The 21661-nt window shown below is 41.1% G+C and overlaps 1 protein-coding gene across 10 annotated transcripts in view; it reads right to left on the bottom strand.

Annotated features, from left to right (window-relative positions):
- col13a1 (collagen, type XIII, alpha 1) overlaps nt 1–21661 on the bottom strand; it is a 102629-nt gene that overhangs the window by 22455 nt on the left and 58513 nt on the right. For 3 of the 10 annotated variants that reach the window (XM_028423869.1, XM_028423871.1, XM_028423872.1), the window contains 15 exons: nt 18825–18875; nt 16192–16227; nt 15907–15933; nt 15638–15664; nt 13914–13940; nt 13798–13824; nt 12910–12936; nt 11667–11738; nt 7088–7180; nt 6052–6093; nt 5926–5943; nt 5379–5405; nt 4614–4658; nt 2503–2529; nt 1944–1988 (listed from right to left, as the gene is read on the bottom strand). In XM_028423869.1, the coding sequence (XP_028279670.1) occupies nt 1944–1988; nt 2503–2529; nt 4614–4658; nt 5379–5405; nt 5926–5943; nt 6052–6093; nt 7088–7180; nt 11667–11738; nt 12910–12936; nt 13798–13824; nt 13914–13940; nt 15638–15664; nt 15907–15933; nt 16192–16227; nt 18825–18875 (591 nt within the window). Of the gene's footprint in view, nt 1–1943; nt 1989–2502; nt 2530–4613; nt 4659–5378; nt 5406–5925; nt 5944–6051; nt 6094–7087; nt 7181–10101; nt 10165–10654; nt 10697–11666; nt 11739–12909; nt 12937–13797; nt 13825–13913; nt 13941–15637; nt 15665–15906; nt 15934–16191; nt 16228–18824; nt 18876–21661 lie in introns of all 10 variants that reach the window. The other 7 variants (XM_028423864.1, XM_028423867.1, XM_028423868.1 and 4 more) reach the window with 7 other exon arrangements.

The following is a 21661-nucleotide window of genomic DNA, read 5'->3' as shown; positions in this document are numbered from 1 at the left end:
CAGTCAAACTGAACAAAGATATGCCCGCTAATGTGCCAGCCAATCAGAAAACACCTGTCTTTGATCTTTAATCCAATCAGTTTCCAGCATTTCTCTGATTTCCTAAACATCTTACTGGCTACATAACTCCCATAACAAAGTGGGTGTGGGCTCATTTGGATCCGTCACACTTGCATGCCATGTCATGATTTATTAATATGATAATCTCTTCATTAAAGCAGCCACAGGGTTTTCATTTCAGAGGAGAAGTACTAGGACGAAACAACCATCCTCCATGATGCTGCAGGATCACTTGCTTTTCATTCTGTTTGTGCGGCAGCCAAGTCATCCTGTCACACTCACTTCCACAGGAAGGACACCAAGACACAGCTAACCACTGCCAGGGTTTCCAGAGTGACGTACAAGTACATTTTCCAATGTGTCCGCTTGGCAGCACAAGGGCAGGATTAGACTTAAGCCAATATGAGTGTGCTGATAAATTAAGACTATAAAGTCAGTCAGTGATGATAAATATAATAGAAGAAGCCGATCATAGGCCACTTTATGGATGTCTCATCCTCACAGACATAGGACCTCAGTGAAGGATGTAGATCTGCCGTCTTCCCCTCTGCTGTTAACATTTCTACCAGCTGGGTGCCTCATTGCTTCTCATGGGAGCCAGTGATACCTTTTCATTCAGTCAAAGAGGTGCGTCTGTTGGCACACACTATCCTCTGCCATGAAACCCACTGTCTCATTTCTATTGTCAGCTCCTATGTTCCCACAGGAAAGTTGCTTTCTAGAAAAGTGATAGAGTGTTTTAGCACAGTGAGGGAATGACGTCCTGAGTTGGTACTCGTGTCTGATTCTTTTATGGCTAGACTTCTGCCCGCTGCCTGCTGGGAGCTTGGGAACCGAACAGGTTGGCTCTAGAGAAGACATCATTCTGCGGTCAGCACCAGTCAGATATTAATTGTTATTGTGCATACCATAAAACCTCCACCTGGCCCACTTTCATTAAAATTATATATAGAACAGATTTCTCCTGAGTCTCAACTCCTTCAGCGATCATTACTTAAAATCAGCCTGCAGAATCACTTTCATATTACTATTAAAGAGATTGCTGTTTCCTGTGGATAGCAGCGCAGCTTCCATTTTTTTCTCATCTGTCTGAGGTACTTAATGGAGAAAACACACTCATGCACATGGCTGAAACTGCTACTGCCATGTTGTGGTGGCCTATGGAGACATGATATGAATTCAGGTCAGCTGAGACTCCTGCAGCCTGGAGTCCATCAGAAAGACAGTATGGGGATTAAAGGAATGAGTTGGCCATTTGAAAGGCCATTGATAGCTGACTCTTTAACCAGGGTTGGTAGCACTTTATTTAGTAGCATTATGAAAAAAGGGTTAAATTAATAATGCTGCTAAATGTGATAGGTTTATACACTGATGTTAGATCAGAGTAGTTGAAAATATATCTCATATTAATAAATTACAGTACTCTGCCATAGCATTTTGAAAAAATAAACAGGACCTTCAAGTCATAAATTTATGACATATGATGATGGAGTCTGGATTCCAATAAAAATATCCTGATTATAAGGCAAAATCTATAGTATGTCCTTATTATGATTACAAAATATGATTTGATTTGGTCATCTAAAATTCAATACAGGCAGACGCAGCTGCTGCTGGTTCTCTCTGTCAAAGTAATGCCATATGGTGGCCTTTCCATGTTTTTTTCCATCTCTAGTATACAATTTTTTCTTATACTATTACCCCAGCATGGCTTTATAAATGTTTTTGTTCAGTTCATAAAGGATTGGTGTCCAAAGACGGCCCCTTTTGAAGTGCCTTTACCACGAAGACACAACTTTAAAGCCATCATCTTAGACTCGCCATGCATAAACAAAGCTCAGCATGCCACACACACACAACCCAGCGCTTGGCTTTCACTCTACCTTCTCTCCCCTCTCTCCTGGGAAACCCCTCTTTCCTTCATCTCCCTACAGAGTGGATGGAAACATCAGCTCAGAGAAGCAGCGGGGCAGTAAAAGCAGACACACCCATTCAACCAGGGTGGAAATCAAAAGACAAGCAAAGGCTCAGGGGGAAAAAGCGTTGCTTCACAGAAGAAGATCTAAATCTTCAAACATGACATCTGGGGCCTTCCATCATGGACAGAAGCGGCGAGTGGTTGTCTTGGAAAATAATTAAACAGTTGCCAGGAGAGGTCTCATCCAGAGCAAGCAAGAAAGACCACTTAGTGTTTAACATGGAGTGAATCTTAGTAACTGTCAATATATATAAGTAGAAAATAAGCACAGTCTTAGTTGATATTTTTAGATAATGTAAAGTTTTTGTCCCTTAAAACAGTTTATTTCTTAATAAATAAAGGCTCAATTGTAAACCACATCACATGATTGAGTCCAGACAAAAAGGGCTGCTCATAGCAAAATAGAATAAAATAAAATAAAATAACACATTTAGTGAAAATGATAATAAAATAAAAAAACGTACCTTAATTCCTTCATCTCCTTTAACTCCCTGTGAGGAGAAACAGAAGAAAAACTGTAAGTATTACTGTAATCCACTAGATGGAGCCCACAATCAGCACAGATAAGATAAAGAAAAAATAGCAAAATAAGAGCGCCTGCTGAGCCCTCCTGTCTGTCCTCTTACTGACCTTCAACTCAGTAGCCTGATGTGCTCATAAAGCTCATGGCAGAAAACAGAAACAGGATTCTGGACTGATTTCATGGGAAAACAAAGTGAGACGGAAGAACGGTTGAAGTTTACAAGCCAATAATCTGCACAGAAGCTCACAGCAACACGGTTCTTCTGGTGAGCCCAGCCTCAGACAAGCTGCAGTATAAACTTCAGAGGGGTACTACATTTTCACTCTGACCTTTACAGTCCACCTAAAAGCTGTCCACTCTCATGGACACACACATAGGGGTGGGGAGAGAAGAGGACAGAGGAGTACCCAGTAAATGACAGCAAATGACGCTTACAATGATAAAAAATGCAACGAGAGTATATTTATAAACGTGCCTGTGTCTCCAATTTACTCCAATTTATATTATTATTTATGAAAAAGTGGCCCTTTGTTTTTCTTATGGAAGTCTAGTTGGCCCTCGCAAAAATAATTGCCCACCCCTGCACTAGAATTAGGAAGAGGGGCTTTTTCCTTCCCAGTTGCACTGTTTTAAACCTGCACCACTCTTAGCATGCAGCTTTGGCATCTTGGTTGATGAAGATAAAGGGATGCTGAAGTCACTAGTTCAGGTCAGTTCTATTGAGGACTTTAGTCTTCTTGAGCTCACTGATTTGAATTTCACAGCTGGCAGTAGTTTTGTGTGAAAAGCTCTGATAAATGTGTGCCTACTTGTGTTACTCATGTCCATGAATTGAATAAAAAACTTCCCCAGACTTTGTAAAGTTTGAAACACAGCTTCTGTGCATGTGTGTGACTGTACGTGCTGTTTCTGTACTACAGAGACTATTATGCAATAAACCAGCAAAACACTTTCCACTGAATAAATATCAAAACTGTAAATGTGGCAGCAGATGCTACCTGCATCCTTTTGTGAGGTCAGGACTGTGGTATTTTTATTATAACAGCTCTAAACAACTCCCAAAGCTTCTGTTAATATTTTTACTGTATAATATAAATGGATAAAATGTGGTGCTTGCAGGGTAGGGCCAGATGATGCCTTTCTGGCCACAAAGATGACTAAAGACTGACGAGGTTTCAAGAACAAAAACATCCCCATCCTCAGATTTCCTCTCTGCCCTATCCATCTAGGTGATCTTTCCACACTTTACATTACAGTGCAACACACACCAGCAGTCCTAACAATAGCCAAGAAGACTGTAAAGACACAACCATCAATCTGTCAACACTGGATTAGACTACTGTCTAAACATTCCATTCTTAAAAGCACATACAGAGCTACAGTATGTGATAAAATGGGACACATGTCATCTAGAAAATATCCAAAAAAAGCAAACAAACAAATACAATAACAATAACACCTCATTGTCAGGAATCATATATATGAAGAAGGTAGTATTTTTGCATACTAATGATGGTCTCCAATGACCTGAAAGGAACTGCTTATACTGTTAATACTGTTAGCAATTTATGTTTTACTAAACCGCCTGTTGGGCCTTCAGGTCCTGTCACAAACTTCACAGAATTTCATCAACAAGTCACCCACACTGAAAACCACCAAGCTGGTGAGAATCATTGATGTCTAGCAAGCAGCAGCTAGCATCTTTGTTACCATGTCGTCATATTTGTAAGGACAAAATAAACATCTAAGGCTAACGGTCTCTTCGTCCAGTCATCCCTATAGGCTGTTGTCACACCTAAAACACACATCTAAAACCGACAACACTTCCTCATAGGATGCTGATTGGCCTGAATCACTACTGGTTCTGCTGCAAGCACAATGCATGGAGCCTGGTGATGGATCACACACATCTTGTGAACCTTACTTTATCCTACTCCCTCTAAATGATAAGGCTGAGTGTCAGTGGCAAGGGGTGATACAGAATTTTGGTCATGGTGGAATGTATGTGTCAAACACAGTGAAACACACCAGTTACACATAAAATGGAATTACCTTTGGGCCTTCAGGTCCTGTTGGGCCGACATCACCTTGATCACCCTGCACAGAGTCCGAAAGGTAAATATTGATTCACAGATTCACAGAAAGCTGATTAACAGCAAACAGATGGTGGATGGACACAATGCAAGCAAAACGCACAAATGATTTGTGGAAACCAAAGATCCAACTGTGTCCTGTTGCAAAATACCTGCTTGGTAAACCCTCTAAGCTGGCAACACACTACACGATTTTTTTTAACCAATCAACTGACCACTACTGCAAACAAGTATTGTCAACAGCCAATGAAAAGAGAGGGTGGGACACAGGAGACAGTGCCAGAAGATGACAGGGCATAGCGGGAATATAACATATATATTTTGCTCCTTTGCTCCTTTTCAAGCAGATAGCTGCACAGACGACAGCAGCAGCAGCGAGCTGAATGTCTTCCATGTTTGTTTACTTCTTCTTTTCCCTCCTCATTCTTCTTCTTTGAGTTTTTTGGTTGGCAAACAATAAATTGCAGCATTACTGCCACCAGCTGGTGTGTTTGTAAACTGTTGGTATGACAAATCCTGTAGTCTGATCCCTCATCAGGAGCAGGTGTTAAGTGTGTGACCCTCATCATCATACAAAAATCTGCTGAAGCCAGTGTGTCCTAGTCTTGTGAAAGTCCACAGCTTTACTTTTGTCAGTAAAATGCACTTGAAACATATGTATGTGTCCAAATATATAGGGTATAAAATTATTGTATTTGTGATGATGATGTGAAGAAGAGCTCACCTTCTGCCCTGGCACACCTGGCTCGCCCTGCAAAGATGAAACAAAGAGTGAACAAATACAGCAATGTGAGTTAAAAAGAAAGCAGGTGGTTGCAGCTTGATTTGAGGGCTTCAAAGTCCCGTTTTCCACCCTGATGCTTCTCTGATGGGGTTGCAACTATTACCTCCTTATACTGAAGGCTATTACAGTAAGAACTACTTCCTGCTGTGAGATTCAGCTTGTTTTCCACAGTGAGGGGCGTTTACAGGGCTCTGTACGCTCCTCTGACCTCACAATCTACATTCCTCCTTTTAAATAATCCATGACAATTAATGCATCATGTGGAGATCTGCTCCCAGGGACGTGGAGTGGTTCGTGTTGTGTAGGTGGAGTTGGTCAAAACTTCAGAGCAGCTGCACAGAGCCCGAGTGGAAACATCTTGACTTGATCCCTGTTTCATGTGGCTTGTTTTATTTGGGCCTGAGCGTGTTTGTCTGTAATAACTCTGAGAAGCCTCAGTGATGCTAATCACCATTGTAATTTTGGACAAGAAAGAAGATTTGTTTACCTTCAGTCCTGGTAAAAGCTGCAGAAAGAGTAAAAAAAAAAAAAACAGGAAGGTTAATGTCACAAAAACAAAAGGCAGAAGGTTCTGGATAAACAAAGGTGGAGGAGTCAGTGAAGCAGCGCTTACTCTTGGATCTTTTCCTGGTTTGCCAGGCTCCCCTGGTTTACCCTGTATGAAAAGAAAGAACAAATATATTTTTGAACTAAATTTGCAGGTTACAACATAATGAGAGCATAAAATAAATAAAAACATTTTAAATGTTTTTTTTACAAATTGACCACAGGGAAAGCAAGGTTTATTTATATAGCACCATTCAACCACAAGGTATTTCAGAGGACATAGATATCACAGAATAAAAAGCAACATATTAAATAAAACAATACATTAGAACAGAAACAACATAGAAATTGAAATCATAAAAGATTAAATGAGAAAGTTCAGTTCAGACCACAGTCTGAACTGAACTTGCTGCTGCAGTAAACAAGAGTGTTTTTAAGGCCTGACTTAAATAAAAGTGACTGTTTGAGCAGACCTCAGGTATTCAGGAAGATTTGTTCCACAGGTGAGGGGCAGAATAAAATCCTGCTTCACCTTGTTTGGTCCTGACCCTGGGTACACACAGCAGGCCTGTCCCTGATGATCTCAGGATGTGATACATTAAAGGGTCTATATGTAAAAATCTGAATAAATCAATGATTGCTTTTAACTGCCAATGTGGGAATCATTTGTAAAAATATATATATATATTTTTTAGTAGCCCGTGGACTGATTTTGATGTTAAAGACACAAATGGGAAAACTTGCTTGCTATGCAGATAAACATCAAGCTCCCGAATGTTGCAAAATACTGGATAGATAACAACATCTAATTCATTCAAACTGCCGGGACTGGCCTGGGAACAAACCTAGATACTTACTTTAGCAAATATAACCTGACAGCCGTTGCTGGTAATAACTATGTCTCAGTAGGCTTGTGCATAAAATTGACAAACTGATAATAACAGAGGGCATGTCTGAATTCCTTATTTAGTGTCAAAATGACACGGCCCTGTTTCTGCTCATTTTTTGTGTTCATTTTTAGTTTTTCTAGTGTTTGTTTTCAGTCGAAGTTTGTTAGCAAAGAAGCTCTGATTCAGTGCAACAGAAGTCAGACTGACACTCACCGGTGGGCCACTAGCTCCCTCCAAACCTGGGTTTCCTGGAGGTCCAGGAGGACCTGGAGGTCCTGGGGGTCCTTGCACTCCAGGCTCGCCCTGCTGAGAGACCTTGAGTTACAACCTGTTGTCCTGGACCAAGCCTTGCCACACTGGCCATGCCAAACAAAACCTCACACTAACACTCCAAAGAAATGCAGCCGGGATGGGCGGGCGATTGCAAAAAGGAAGGTTAGCTAAGGAGCAAGGCAAGCGGTTATAATGTTTGAGCACAAAACGCCATTCTTTGCAATGAGAAAACACATCTGTGATAAAATAGGAGAAAGGTCAAGGTCCACACAGAAGCTCTTCCGTGACAAATTAGTCTTAATAATAAGTCGAACTCTTTTCAGGCAATGGAACTTTCTCTGGTGTCAGGACAGCAAGGACCACAGGGACAGGGCCACTGGTCAACTACTCAGCTAGCAATCATGTCAGTGGAAAACTTTACATCCCTGATTGATAAATGGGTCCTTTTTTAAAATGTGCTGAAACCACATACCAGACCTTTGGCCAGGGTTTCAGCAACGACCATGATGGAGTGGAATCTGGATGTCTAAATCTAGGAGCTACCAACTGGCACGTTAAAGTGGCATGCTCCCTCTACTCTGTTGTTGTTTTGTTGTAAGCAAAGTTTGCACCAACTGCTATTAAAAACCCTATGATTTCCTGTTTATGGTGCTGTTCCTGTTGCATAGCAACACAAAAAAGCTTACTCTACTTTTGGAGTCTGCTCTATATTTGTGAATTCACAGCACCCAAGGAATCTTGGGATATGTTGGTGCATCCTTCAGTACAGGAAGGATGCATTTGTCAGCAGTATTTGAAGGAGCCTTTGAAAAGGGACAGCCTGCTGTGCCATAGAGTCGAAATCGGTCTCTGCAGTACTTGAAGAATGCAGCCTCTGTGTGAAGGTACACCAAGGACCTAGATGGTGGTTATAGCACGGAGGAAATGCCGAACTTTGAACAGAGATAGGCATTTTGTTGCTAAATTTTGTTCACACGATGACACCTCAGCAAGTTCCATTACCTAAAAAAATGCCTCTGAAGCTACACTGCATTAACATGTGTGAACTTTCAGTTTAGAACATATAATAGATGTGGTTGTGACGGAGTTTTTTAACACCATATAGAGTGAATGCTGTTGGTTTAGATTTGTCAGAAATATCTGGCGTTTTGAAGTTTAACTTAAGTTAGATTATATTTGAAATGGGCGAATGTAATTGACAATGATCTCTTCTGCAGCGTCTTGAAAATAAACCACAAATCTGTGTGTTATTGTGCACTGACAGCCCGAGCCCTGGGAATGATCTCTAACCAAAGCCAAGACTAAACAAAATCAAACCTTGTGGGTAAAAATGAATCTGTCTGGCTGCTACATATCCTGACTCTGCTGCTTTTGTTCACACCGATATAATTCCTGCTACACGTCCTTTGCGACTCATAAAAATTGTTGTTTCACATATGGAAATATCCACGATCAGAGAGGGCAACAAGTTTGCATGCTATGGCATTTAAGGCATTATAGAGTACAGTGCATGATTTATTTGCACATGTGGTCTGACTTTAGAGAAGTTCCTAAAACAAAGTGCTGGCCTTTGCTTCAGTCACTCAGCAATCATTGTGTTACTGTAGGAGTACACACATGTACAGTAGCTCAGGATCTGAGAGCACTGCCAAGTTTCTATTCTGAGATAATGGAGAATGTTTCCATCTGCATTTAATCCATTTTTTTTTATTGTAGGTTGCACACGCTGATAGGCTGCCAGTACCTAATAATAAAATGCGCGAGTCTGCAGAATGAGACCACATTCATGACTGAACATTCTAAAACAAAATATATGACAGCCATAATTTTATTGTCATCAGGATGGAAAATCCATTATATCCAGTAGTCAATACTGATTGGCTGATATCTGATTTAATGAAAGGTGACATATGAACTCCTGCTTTGTGTCAGTTTATGTATGTGCTAATCTCCCAATGAGATTCTATGTTACCAGCACACAGGTCAGCTTTACATACAGAGATTTGGTTGATACACAGCTATCTGTACAGTATGTTCAATGGTTCATGTGCACCTATATTATACCACTCATGATATAGATATACTTTTTTGTTAGTGATGCCTATTGGTGTTTAGCGCCATATAGGAAGTAGTGTTCCCTCGATAAAGCGAACATATGATGGATGTTCTCCAGCTATTATCTTCTCCCTAACTCTGATTAGACTAAGAATAATTGTTAAACAGAACTTTGATGTCATGCACTAACTAAATTCTGTAAAAATTACAATATTCTGCACTGTTCCCTACAACTAGTGTGCTATGATTGACTCCGTTTCAAACACTAGTCATGTCACAAATATTTAGTAAGTATTTGGCTGATTTGCAGGATTTCTCCAGTCATTGCGCAGGCTAGAGTGAAAAAAAAAACTTGTTTGTAGAGGGTGTAAAACTGCAGTTACATAATTCTAACATGTGGATTTTTAACAGGTAACACCTTGGAAAAATATTTTACATTTGATTACAGTTTATTTTAATGTTTTTCTGACAGTCTTCTCTAATTCAAACCACGATCGTGATGTTTCTTTTGAGGTTCAAAAATGCAGAGAACAATGATGGCAGGAGTGAAGAATGGCTTGGGGTGTCCCAGGTTTTATAAGGACGCTGGAAATGCTAATTTGTCATTCTCCCTAATGGTTTATAAATGGTTTATTCATTTTTGTTTACAGCTTTAAATAACTCAAAGGGTTGTGTAGTTTGCTTGAAGCCAAATATAATGCAGCTTTTTGGCGATTTCCTATTCTACATCATTGACAGAAAGACTTTTTCAGACTAAACATTCAGAAGCAGCCAGAAGCTGTTAATTACGGCATGATGACGGAGAAAAGTTCGGGAGATTTTGGCGACGGCTGACGGCGGTTAGCATCCACACGACGGGCAGAGAGAGAAGGGGCAGGTAGGGGCAGAGAGAATTGTACCTTGAGGCGTTTTAAGATTAGAGGGCTTAATGAGGGCATGTTGCGCACGGTGATGGGCAACATCTGCCGGAGGGGAGGGGGGGAAGTCACAAAGCACAGGTGGCCAGCCAAAAAGGTCACAGGGCAAAGGTCACCAGGAGGCCAGAGAAAAGGAAACAGGGAGGTTGAGGGAAGAAGGGAGAGGGGGGGAGGGGAGATATGGAAGAAAAAGAGAAATAGAACATGAGAGTGAAAAGCAAGGAAATGGGAAGTCAAATGAGAGAAGAAAGGAAACAAGGCTGGAGAGAGGAAAGACAAAAAAAGGCACCAGCACGGCAAACTATGGGCCTGGAGTCACACAGGGGACGGCACTGTGACGCTTCTTTATTTTAAAATAAGACACTCCAGTTAAATTGATGCTTTAAATCATCAGGGATTCAAGATTTATGAGCATCAGTGCCCTCCCCCCATCAACAGTAACCCAGGCCCCTAGATTGCAGAGGAGCAGAGGTGGGCGCCAGTCTTGCCACAAAGAGAGTACAGCAGCATAATTACAGAGCACATCCAGACTTACTGTGGCCAACTGTCCAACACAGGGCTGTACAATACGCCGCTTCTGTTGAGATGACCAGCACCATCAGATACAACTTTAAGAGAGGTCAGATCCCGCTGACAGCCACGTTTCCCCCACTGACACCAAGTAGAACCAGCTGCATGCTACTTGCCTACTTTTTCCATAGCGTACATATTTCCACAACGTTACTAAGCAACAACATCTTCAAGTATCCCGCCTCCATTACCATTGACGTGTTTTTGACTGTGATCAATCACACTATTATTTGATCAAATGCATCAGGAGTGCTGTTTCTATGGAAATATATACAGCATGTTATCAGTAAATATAAGTAGGGGTGTAGATATAGTAAAAAGTAGGCAAGTGTGCTGCTTTCTCCTGCACCATTTCCAGCTATCCACCACAACCAGGAACAGGATTCAATGTATGGAAGACAAAGGCTGCCGATATTAAAGTGAAATAATTATATCAGAAAAATGTATGCAAAAAATAAAAAATGTTGGGTCAGATATTCTTATGTAATTAATAATCACATTCTTGTTCTAGTAAAAAATAATAAATGTAATAATATTGTGACTGTATGTATTGCCAGAGTGAAGATAATTCTTCATTGGTAGATATTGTATACCCAAACTGCAGCTTTTTTAGTTTTAAAAATATCTGACAATGTGCTACCGAAATTTGAAAAGTAAATGTATTTTGTGATTTTCAATTAGTCATAAATTATATTTAGCTATTTATCTATCCAATAAATTATCTTATTTTAATATTGGCACCTTGTGCTTCCGTAGTGTAACCTAACATAAACACTGGACTGTTTTATATATATCTTTCTGAAAAAGTCACTTAAAAAAGCTAAAGCAAACTCTTTTTCTTTTCTCTGGGTGGAGAGCAGAGGGTTGAGGAGTGCCTTTTGCTCAGTGGCACTGGCTCTCTTTGCGGCACGACTTGATGACACCCCCACCCTGCCGTTCGGGTTATCTATCAGGGTGTACCGGAGGCACCCACAAACCTTCAACATGTGAGCCTGACTGGAGCGCAAGGCAGCCAGGGTTTTCAAAGGAAGATCCTGCACAAAGAGGCCCTACACACACACACACACACCAAGGAAGTGATCATTTCGGTCAGTACTGGTCATGATATGATGGCAGTAAGCCATTTTCCAACCACGCAAAATGTGACTCATATCTTAGTCTAAGTCGGACTCAAGGAAGTATTCACTTCAGAGTAACAGGTCGAATGATTTCTTTTCTTTCCGTCGGACTTCAAAGTCATGTCTTTAAGTACAGAGCTGGAGTCAGGATGTCATTAGCCCAGCTTGGCATATAGACTGGAAACAGGAGGAAACTGCTAGCCTGGCTCAGCACATGCTAATCCTCTAACAGTTAGGACTATTCTTCAGTGCCTGTTTGCTTCTGTTGAAACAGAATTTCTATGCTGAGCTAAGCTAAGCAAATCCTGACTTTCGCTCTGTTCACAGTTCAGAGTGACAGGGCTGATGATGCTCATTTTGCTGGCTTCATCCTTAAAACATCTTTAAAAACTGAACGTTTTACCTTCACAAACCGTAAACCCCCAACCCTCTTGAGCCTTACAACAGGATAGAGAGCAGACACTGAGAATGGACCTCCCATACAGACTCCTGAGAAGTGTATGAAAAACAGGCATATAAAGCTTGTTGGACAAAAAAGGGCAGTTGGCTTTATCGCAAGCTAAAATCATCAAACCCAAAATTCTCTCTGGGTCCTCCTTCCTCTTTTACCCTTTCTCAAATGTAACTCAAACCAAAAACTGTCCAGAGATATGTATCGCAGCTTGTTCCATAGATAACTCATAAAACTATTTCCACATGCACCTCAACTGGTATTTTTTTAAGCCTTTTAAAAACAAAAACCTAAGCAGGGGACTCTTATTCTTGGCACCCCCACACACAGACTCTTATCAAGTCTGACTGTATGCTCCAGCAGGCCATAATTGCCCTATTTTAAAACCCCAGAGACAGCAGACCAAAGAACTGCAGAGCCCTGCGTGCTGCTACCCATCACATTTTCTTTCCCCCCTGTGCAGCTCCTGCAGCGGCTTCTCCTCTTCCACTTTTCTATTCTGGCATTAAACACTGTAAGAGTTCACCTTAAATGCTGCAGGATAGACAACAACACATGTGAGAGCATAAACATCGATGATAGAGTGATACTTTGGCTTTTTTGTAAAACAATGTATGAGAAAGAATCCGCCCCATAATAATATTTTCTTACCCGGTGTGTGTAGTCTCCACATACACCCTGGAGAGACAACAAAATTTCAGATCAGACCACTGCTAAAACATTAAAGGTTTTCACATAAATTATAATCAGTCTTCAATTAAGGAGGAAGTCTACAATATTTTGCTTCCGTCTGTAAAAACAGTGGGTTGAAGATCCCCTGCCAAGTCTGGGAAAACCTGTCATAGTGATGTCATCAGGAGAGGAGTGCATCAGCTAAGCCTACACCCTGGTGTTGTGTTCAACTTAGAACTTAGAACTAAAAGTTAAGAGCAACTTATATCACTCTTCACCTAGCATGGGGCAGGCACAAGTTGGAAAATTAGACAAATGTAAAATTAATGATCACACAATAAGACAATGGTGTGTATTCAAACATCAGTTCAGACAGCCAGCTGATTGAGAGGTTTCACTCTTTTCTGAGCTCTTTTCTTTTGATTTGTGTTCACCAGTGATATCCGTCTAAAATAGGAAGTTAAAGTGAGCTTTGGAAATACACTAGGCCCAGCTATGACTGTGGTTAGTAAAGCTTGGTGCATTTGATATTAATGTAGCTAAGACTAAGTCAAGAAGCTGTTCCAGCCCAGCTGGTGCACTCCAGTTTAGATGTTGTGACTGTAAACTACTGATTGCATGTTCCACATTTTAAAGCCTTTAATACAAGAAAAATACCTGGATGTATACTGGTTGGGAATAAATGTACAGTACAGCAGAGGCTACCCATTAGATATGATATTGGCAATGACAAGAAATGTTTCGTATTTAGTTTGGTGGTCCCTGTAAAAACAGCCGGTGATTTTTTGGAGCGTGGCACATCCTAGTTACTAAAATAAATACTTCTTCCACTCCTACTGGGTGAGGTTACTGCAAACCATATCTCACCTTCTCTCCTTTGGGTCCAGGTTCCCCCTAGACGGCAAAAATAACACAGGTCACAGTGAGTGATTGTAGAGATAAGCAGCTTGTTATCTCTCTATATTTAGACTTTGGAAACTTACCGGCTGTCCTTTAGGACCACGCTGACCCTGAAAGGTAGCAACAACACAGTCTGTCAGAAATATGATTAAGCAGAGTGAAGAGGACAATATGGCTAAAAAAAATACTGTCAAAGGAGCAAACAGGAGAAGGCTCCAATCAAACTGACAAATGAACTCCAGTCTAATTATCTGTTACAGACAAAGGAGTTAGTTTGACTTCCCATTAGCCCCCGGGTGTGCCCAGTGTCAGTAGCTGTCATAGCTGCTTGATTAATGAACTCAGGGAGAAGGCCCAGTAGGACACATCCAGTGCACCCCATGCTGGTGACCCCACAGGCTCAGCAGCTCCAAAGCCACTTTGTGAAAGCAACAGCACATCTACACATTCAGAACACAGCCACTCAAAGCACCTTTTCAATACTTCCTGACATTTGTCAGGAAGGAGACGAGGGAACATGAGCTCATTACGGGGCCATTAATCAACATTCAGCTTTATTTCCACAGTATCCAACCCTACTCGGACTCCTGGATATTTTGTCAGTTGCACTGGGTTCACTGGAGCTTCAAAAAACAAACCACTGCATGATGACTTCCCCTCTGTCTGACCAAGAGTAATGGTCTTCAAACAGTGGCATGCGAGAAGCTACTGAAATCAGCAGCGGGTGTGATAAAAACCAGACCATCAACCTCAGCGAAGAAGACATACGCTGCAACATCATTCAAGGAGAATGAACAGAGACGTCCTATTCTGTAGAGCTGCACTGAAGTTGGAAATAATCCCAAAGATGGTTTAAATCAGTGGGAAAATGTTGGTTAAATTCCAACAGAGGAGAGCGCATACTGTCAATTTCTCGATACAAAATTTACACAAAGTTCATGGTAATAAACCTATCCATACTGCATAGTACTACTCAGAAAGAATCTTCTATGTCCTGCATCAAAACTAAACATTTACCATGTGGACTTCCACAAGTCCAACCTAGACCACATCACCTGCATTGTGATGTGAATTGACCATCTAACTTAGCTAAGGGTAGCCTGACTAACTTCATTATATGATGCCATGACAGTCAGTCAGTTACCATGTCAACCAAGATCAAAATCCTGATATTTTTTTAAAACCTAGACCTAATGTCTAAACCGTAACTAGGACGTTGTAATGCCTAAGGCTAAACAGGATGCACACTTAAGCTCAGGGTTAATAGCTAAAGCTAACCAAGTCATTTAAATGCCTAAAGCTAACTGAAACCTAATAAAGCAAAGAACAGTGGGAGAAAGTGAACATGAAAAAGACACTGATGCTGCTTTGTATAATGTGAAAATGTGAAGGGCTAATATTTTGTGTAAATACAGTTGTTGAACAGTCCTGCAGTCTCTACACAGTAAGCGTAGTCTGAAATCCCTCAGTGACCATTTTAGGTTTTACCTACCAACCCTTGTCTAACAACCAGAGAGGGGCTAACAGCTCCCATCTGCCCAGACCTTTTCCCCCCTGCATGCAGGCCCTTGTTTGCCCATCACTAAGTTGCATAAATCAGGCCACCACTCTGTTTTCCTTATAGCTTTGTGGGTACAAAACAAATATGCGGCTAATGTGACCTTATCAGCAAAACAGGGTTCAATGCAATTATGTTACATTGCCTTTGGCTTGCTGATGTAAAAGTAATAATACAACAGAGGTTAATTGGTTCAAATGGAGAGCTTCAGTGGATGTAATGATATTTAGGTGTTTAAGGAATTCTTACCATGTCCCCCTTCAGTCCATTCTGTCCCTGTGTGGACATTAAAACAGTGAGAGCAGGTGGTAAAGTCATTCATTCAATCTAAACAGATACTCCTTAGAAATACCCACCTCAACCCCACCCTATAATAACAGTAATGATACCAATAGAGTTTTTATTACACTAATGACTATAATCATTCTTAGTTTAATTATGCTCATTATCATCACAGGGTGCTGGGTTCTGGGCACTGAAGGAGCACTCAGTTACTTCATTATTTGACAGAAACTCACAGGCTTGCCATCCAATCCGATTGGACCCTAGAAAATAAGGCAAAAAGAGGTTTGAGCTGTGGCACCACAACATGTTTCTCACAAATCTAAGCTTGAAAAGTTAGTAAATACCAAAATAAAAATCAAAAAATACTTTTACTACTAAGATTTTTTTCTGCTGTGCGGTGCTGCAGAAGCACACGTTACATGTTCAACACATGCTGAAGTCAAATTTCCAGCTGTTATATCAATCACTGAAGCATCATGTACAATGTCAGCCTGACAGACAGCACGGTCATGACTTACTGGAAAGCCTGGGAATCCACGTGTACCAGGTTGCCCCTAAAAAAGAGCAGGAGAGACAAAAAAAGAAAGTTGATTTGAACACAAGTGATCCCGAAAGACTCCGTGTGAGTGAAATTCAATACAGAAGTGAAAGGGTTTAAAAAGAGGATGAAACAAAGAGCTCTATCTAATAAAGATAGACAACTGAGGAGAAGAACGTGAACGAGCTCAATGAGTGTACGTCAATAACAATTAGACAGCACACTCTGATGGTGGTCTGCTGGACTGGTACCCGACATCTAATATCCCTGAGAAAAAGGAGTGAAGGGAAAACACAGATGTAGGGAGGAAAGACAATTACAAAGAAAAGGTGAAAGTGACTAATGAAACAGATTGGTGTATAAGCAGATTGTGCCTGACTGGACATGGCTCCCCAGGTGAATTTATAACTGGACATTTCTCCTAAGTAGAAAAAATAGCCTACTTCTGCTGATTACACTTGATGTAGCTGAGGTAGGAACTACCACTGAAGTTTTAAATAAAGAAGCTCACATTTACCAAGTAATCATCAGATGGAGGAGACATGCATTTATTTTTTTAAAAATCTAAAAATGGTTAGTGGGATGCCGCTTTGGTATCTTTGGTAAACGTGTCCATAGAATAAAAGTCTGCATAATAAAAGGTGCATACAATAAAACTCATGTAATCATTGTTCTACTTTGTTACAGCACAGATATGAACAATACGTTTCTGCTTTCATGGGAAAGTTTACTTTGGGACCTTAATATTGAGGTAAATGAACCCAAACCATGTGAGTATTATAAAATCATGAGGGGAAACAATGAAAAATCAGGATTTTAAATAAAAATAAAAATTAAAAAAGACCTCCTTGTAGCCTATAAATGGTCTCACACTGGAATAAATCTCCACAGCTATCCATCCGAACCGATGAAATGACAATGTGGTGAAGAAGTCGAGACACTTGGCCTGCCTAAGCTGTCATTTCCGCTTGTTCTCCACACCTCTCTGTTGAACTAACTCCCTTGTTCCATCTCAGGTCACGGCTGGAAGGCTCTGATGTCAGTCTCACCTTCTGTGGCGAACTATAACTCCTAAGTGTTTCTGATTGACTGGCTTTCTACATTTAGGCTTGGCTCCTGCTGTGCAGAGCTTGGTCTGCAGCCTGTTATTCATTAGAAATGCCTATTACCATCCAGGAGGAGTAGGCATATTCAGCACAGGTATCCACTGTAATAACCGTCAAATTAGAAAAACAGATGTGTGCTACACGTAAGTTGGCTACAATCTGTTTTAAGGGTCTATTATGAAACTTATGAGCTTCTCCTGAAAATTCTAGCTACCTCATTTTTTATGTGAGGTATAGACATAACCATGATACAAACATATTTGTAAATTTACTCTATTGATTATACGATCATACGGTGAAGACGGACAGGAAGTATGTAGCATTTTGATACCGTAGACTGTATATAAAGATGGATGACATAACTCCACCTTGGCCCAGTGTACAAAAGTGGGGCCAGATTTTCTCACTTATGGGTGCTGCCATCCAGAGTCTGTGCAGTAGAAGTTGATAAGTAAAGCTGCATCATTGCTGTTCAGCCACTACTTCAATGGCAAGAACATGCTATGTCGGTTAGCATAGCTTACTGCAGAATAGCTCATTTTGCCAGTGTGAAAGAGGAATATCACAATTCTTGTGTAACCTCTGCTGACTGCAAACACACATCCTCCTTTTATTTTTAACCCTAACAATAAATAATTACATTTAAATATGTTGAAAAGTGAGCCTTTGAACAAAGACCATGCAAAGAACCAGCTAATATAATATCACATCAAAGAAAAAATGTGTAATTGAGGACTTTTCATTTTTAGTTCTCCCATTAACATAGAGGAGGTGGGGGTTTCTAACCTATTCTGCAGCCAACCACCAGGGGGCAATCCAGATGCCTTGGCCTCACTTTTGGGTAGCTGCATGTCATCCATCTTTGTATACCGTCTATGCTTCATACCATTTTGCAAGTATAACTGTGGTGACAATGGTAACCTCAAGGCATTCTTCAGACTTTCAAAAAACCTGTTTCCTGAGCTTACACTGACCTTTGAACCACCAAAATCGAATCATTTCCTCCTTGAGCTCTAATATATTCTTGACTCGGTATGTTCTTTCAAACTTGTTAAGTGTCTAACTTCCAAGAGAAACCATCCAGACCTGGTGTTTGACCCCCCACCCCAGTTGGACCAGGATGGAGTTTCTCACTTTGCTTCCTGATAAAACAAAGCATGACTAATGATCCCATTTTTCATTTCCACTCCTCGCAAACAATACTGTTGTTTCCACACAGGCTGTAATTATATGGCATTATTCTATCATTTGTGGTGAATTTACCCAATATTGAATGAAGGTAGTTTGGCTGGGCTTATATAAACCTGTGCCCAGAACCTCACGAGCCTGGAAAGAATAACTCCCTCCAATTGTCTTGTTTGATCAACAGAAGTGTACAGACAGTCTTAGCCTGCATGGCTGATGTGTTAAGCAGACATCTGTTAAATAAAGAAACGGGGAGCGTAGGCAGGCAGCCCTGCTGCAAGATAAGAAGTGATTATGTGTAGGGGGAGGTGAAGACACTTACAGGAGGTCCTCGTGGTCCAATGATGGACAGACCTGGCTCGCCTGGTGCTCCCTGTGGAGAGACAGAGGGATGTGAAGACAACATTTAAAAAAAAATTGGAGATGGGATTCCAGTCACCTCTACAGACAGTATACACTCCTCCATCAGGGGCAAATCTACCTCTTAGCACATCCACTCGCTGCCTTAATGCACAGAAAGGTAAAGCTCAGTGATGAAGTGACAGTTTAAAAAGGTTAGAGGGTGGACATTTGTAGCCTTTGCTGCTAACAAGCTGGCCAGCTGAAAATCCATGCTATTCTGTCCAAGATAGCAAGTTAGCCAGCTAGCAAGAAGCCTGACTGCCAACACAAGGATAAACAAAGGTAGCAGAGCAACTGTTTCACACTTACAAACATACAAAGTTCAGCTTAAGCGATTTGCTAAAACACACCAAGGAATATGTTGTTTGCTTGTATATGTTTTCAAATGGAAAGCTGATTGATGACTCCAGCAAACAGTTCAGACAGATTCTAGAGATCCTAAATCAACACTTGTTCCCTTTAAAAAAAACAAACTCAGTCCTCTCTAAGTGGACCAAAAAGTGGACCAACAAAAAAAGGTCTCAGTTCTTTTTGTGTTCACACTGTGAGTTTATTACAAAGAGGACCGGGTTCTCTTTCTGGTCCAGTTAAGTTATGTCAGGGCCTCAGTCCTCTTTCTGTTCACACCAGGTGAGATCAGATCCCCACTGCACTGAATTCTGGGTAGTTTTTCACTTGAAGCAAAATGTCGGCTGCTATGCTTGCCCTCCTGCTGTGTTTTTTTTTGGTTAAATTACCGCATGAAAGCTATTAATTACATATGAGCACAATGTGTGAGTGAAAGGATGTACTACTACTGCTATCACTGCACTGTTTTTTATTATTAATTCAAGAAATTGGTTCTAAAAATAGCCAATAATATTATCCATCACATAACCTGACCTGCTGCTGCCATGTTTTGGATGTTTGTTTTCTTTACTGCTAAGTTTTCACCGGCTACAGTCACATGACCAATCAGCGGCAAGCGGAGAAGGTTACAGTGAAAAAAAGTGAACCCGGTGCGCTTTGTGTTCAAAATGCACTCATAAGGCGAACCGTACTGCAGACTTTTTAGCGAGCTTACGTTTTAAAGGAGTCTGGGTAAGATTGGAGTGTTCACGAAAAATGCTGAGTCATCAATATGAGTTCGTTTAGAGGGCTGAAAGGGACCAAGTGTGAAAACAAGCTCTGTTGGTCAGCAGTGCAGCAGTCTAAACAGTGGAGCGCCTCAGGGCTCTCTCTGGCTAAAAAGAATCTGATGTGTAGAGTGACAGCAGCGGCCTGCGCAGCCTCTCTGACTCTCCCTGCCCAATCCCACAAACCACTGAAGCCAGACTGGCCCAACTCGGGTTTCCAGCACTTTCCCTAATTAGCTTCTATCCTCCTGAAAGAAAATCCTACCGTAAGGACATGTCTGATCATCCCAGTCATCCATCAAAGACAAAGGTGATTCTAAATATTTATGCATGAATGTCTCATTTAAGAGCAGAGTATTTGTTTTCTCACGCTCGGTTTGATGGCAGATGTATCACTCAGGGGCCAGAAGGCGAAGGTAATGATGGAAAACGAGGGTGCATGTCATCAAAAACTGCTTTCAGTTGCTGTCTTGGTTTTCTACAGCTTCACTAAAGCAGACAAGTGAAGGTCCACAGATACACTCGTGCAGAGATTGGATTACTTATGCTGTGAGAGGTCAAGGTAAGAAGGTGAAGTTTTCGACTAAAACCAGGACCCACACAGGGAAAGTATAAAACCAATAGCTGCGGTATCACGAGCAGACAGAACTATGTAGATCTCATTTTCTCAAACCCATAGAGTGTGCTTCCATCTGCTGTGGGTTTTTTTTTGTTTTCAAAAACAATCCATCACGTCATTCTGTTTTTTTTTTTTTCTCTCTCAGCCTGGCTCCATTTGCCAGTCACTTGCCCCAAACACCCTCCCACAAAACCCACAGAAGCCATTTGTTTGAACAGCACAGTGTTCTGGACTCTTTCTTTCCCGAGGATGATGCTTCCTCTTAAGAGATGATGTACGGCCAAGTCTGCTGTGTTTGATTCCTGTACTCCTTCATCCTCTGTGTGCTGGCAGCAGGGCCTAACCACAGATCCTGATCACATCCTATTATAATACACTCCCTGCCTAGACAGAAAAAGGAAGCCAATAGATTACTCTGGATTTGGATCCAAATAGGGAACTACTTCATTGTCTGCTGCTCTGCTCTCCGTCTTGGTGGTCACGTTACTATTTTTTGCTCTCTCTCACAAGTCAACCCAACTCTGAAAGTACTTCTGCTCTGTCTGACTGGTCATATTTAAAGCACCTTGACTAACAACCACATTTGTCACTGGGGTGTGACAGTCAAGAATGTGTTGCGTTCTTTTGTTGCCCAACACATCGCAAATCACTTTGATGAGAACAAAACAATAAATCTGATTCTGGCTCTGATACAGCTGATAGACTGCAATGTTATGATGGCTTTTGCAAATGTGGAGAACCAGGTTTGAAGCTGGGTTCGGGTCCAGCAGACAACATGTTAAGGTGAGACAGGAGGCATCTATTTCCAGTTGCATTAATCCTTTTTAATATATCGTATTCCATGTCTGGAGTATAGTGCTCAGCAGTCCCAGAACGTGTTCCTCTTGTACCACCAGCTGGTTTTTCTCTGTTGTTTAGAATAAAACTGTCCATGCCAAGTGACTGTTTGATGGCAAGAACAAAGCCTGCTCTATAGTTGTTGAGAATAATTTGAGAATTATAAAAATGATCATGCACTCATTT

The sequence above is a fragment of the Parambassis ranga genome, chromosome 15 (assembly GCF_900634625.1).
Source record: "Parambassis ranga chromosome 15, fParRan2.1, whole genome shotgun sequence".
NCBI classification, from domain to species: domain Eukaryota; kingdom Metazoa; phylum Chordata; class Actinopteri; family Ambassidae; genus Parambassis; species Parambassis ranga.
This window is presented reverse-complemented; position numbering and strand designations above follow the sequence as displayed.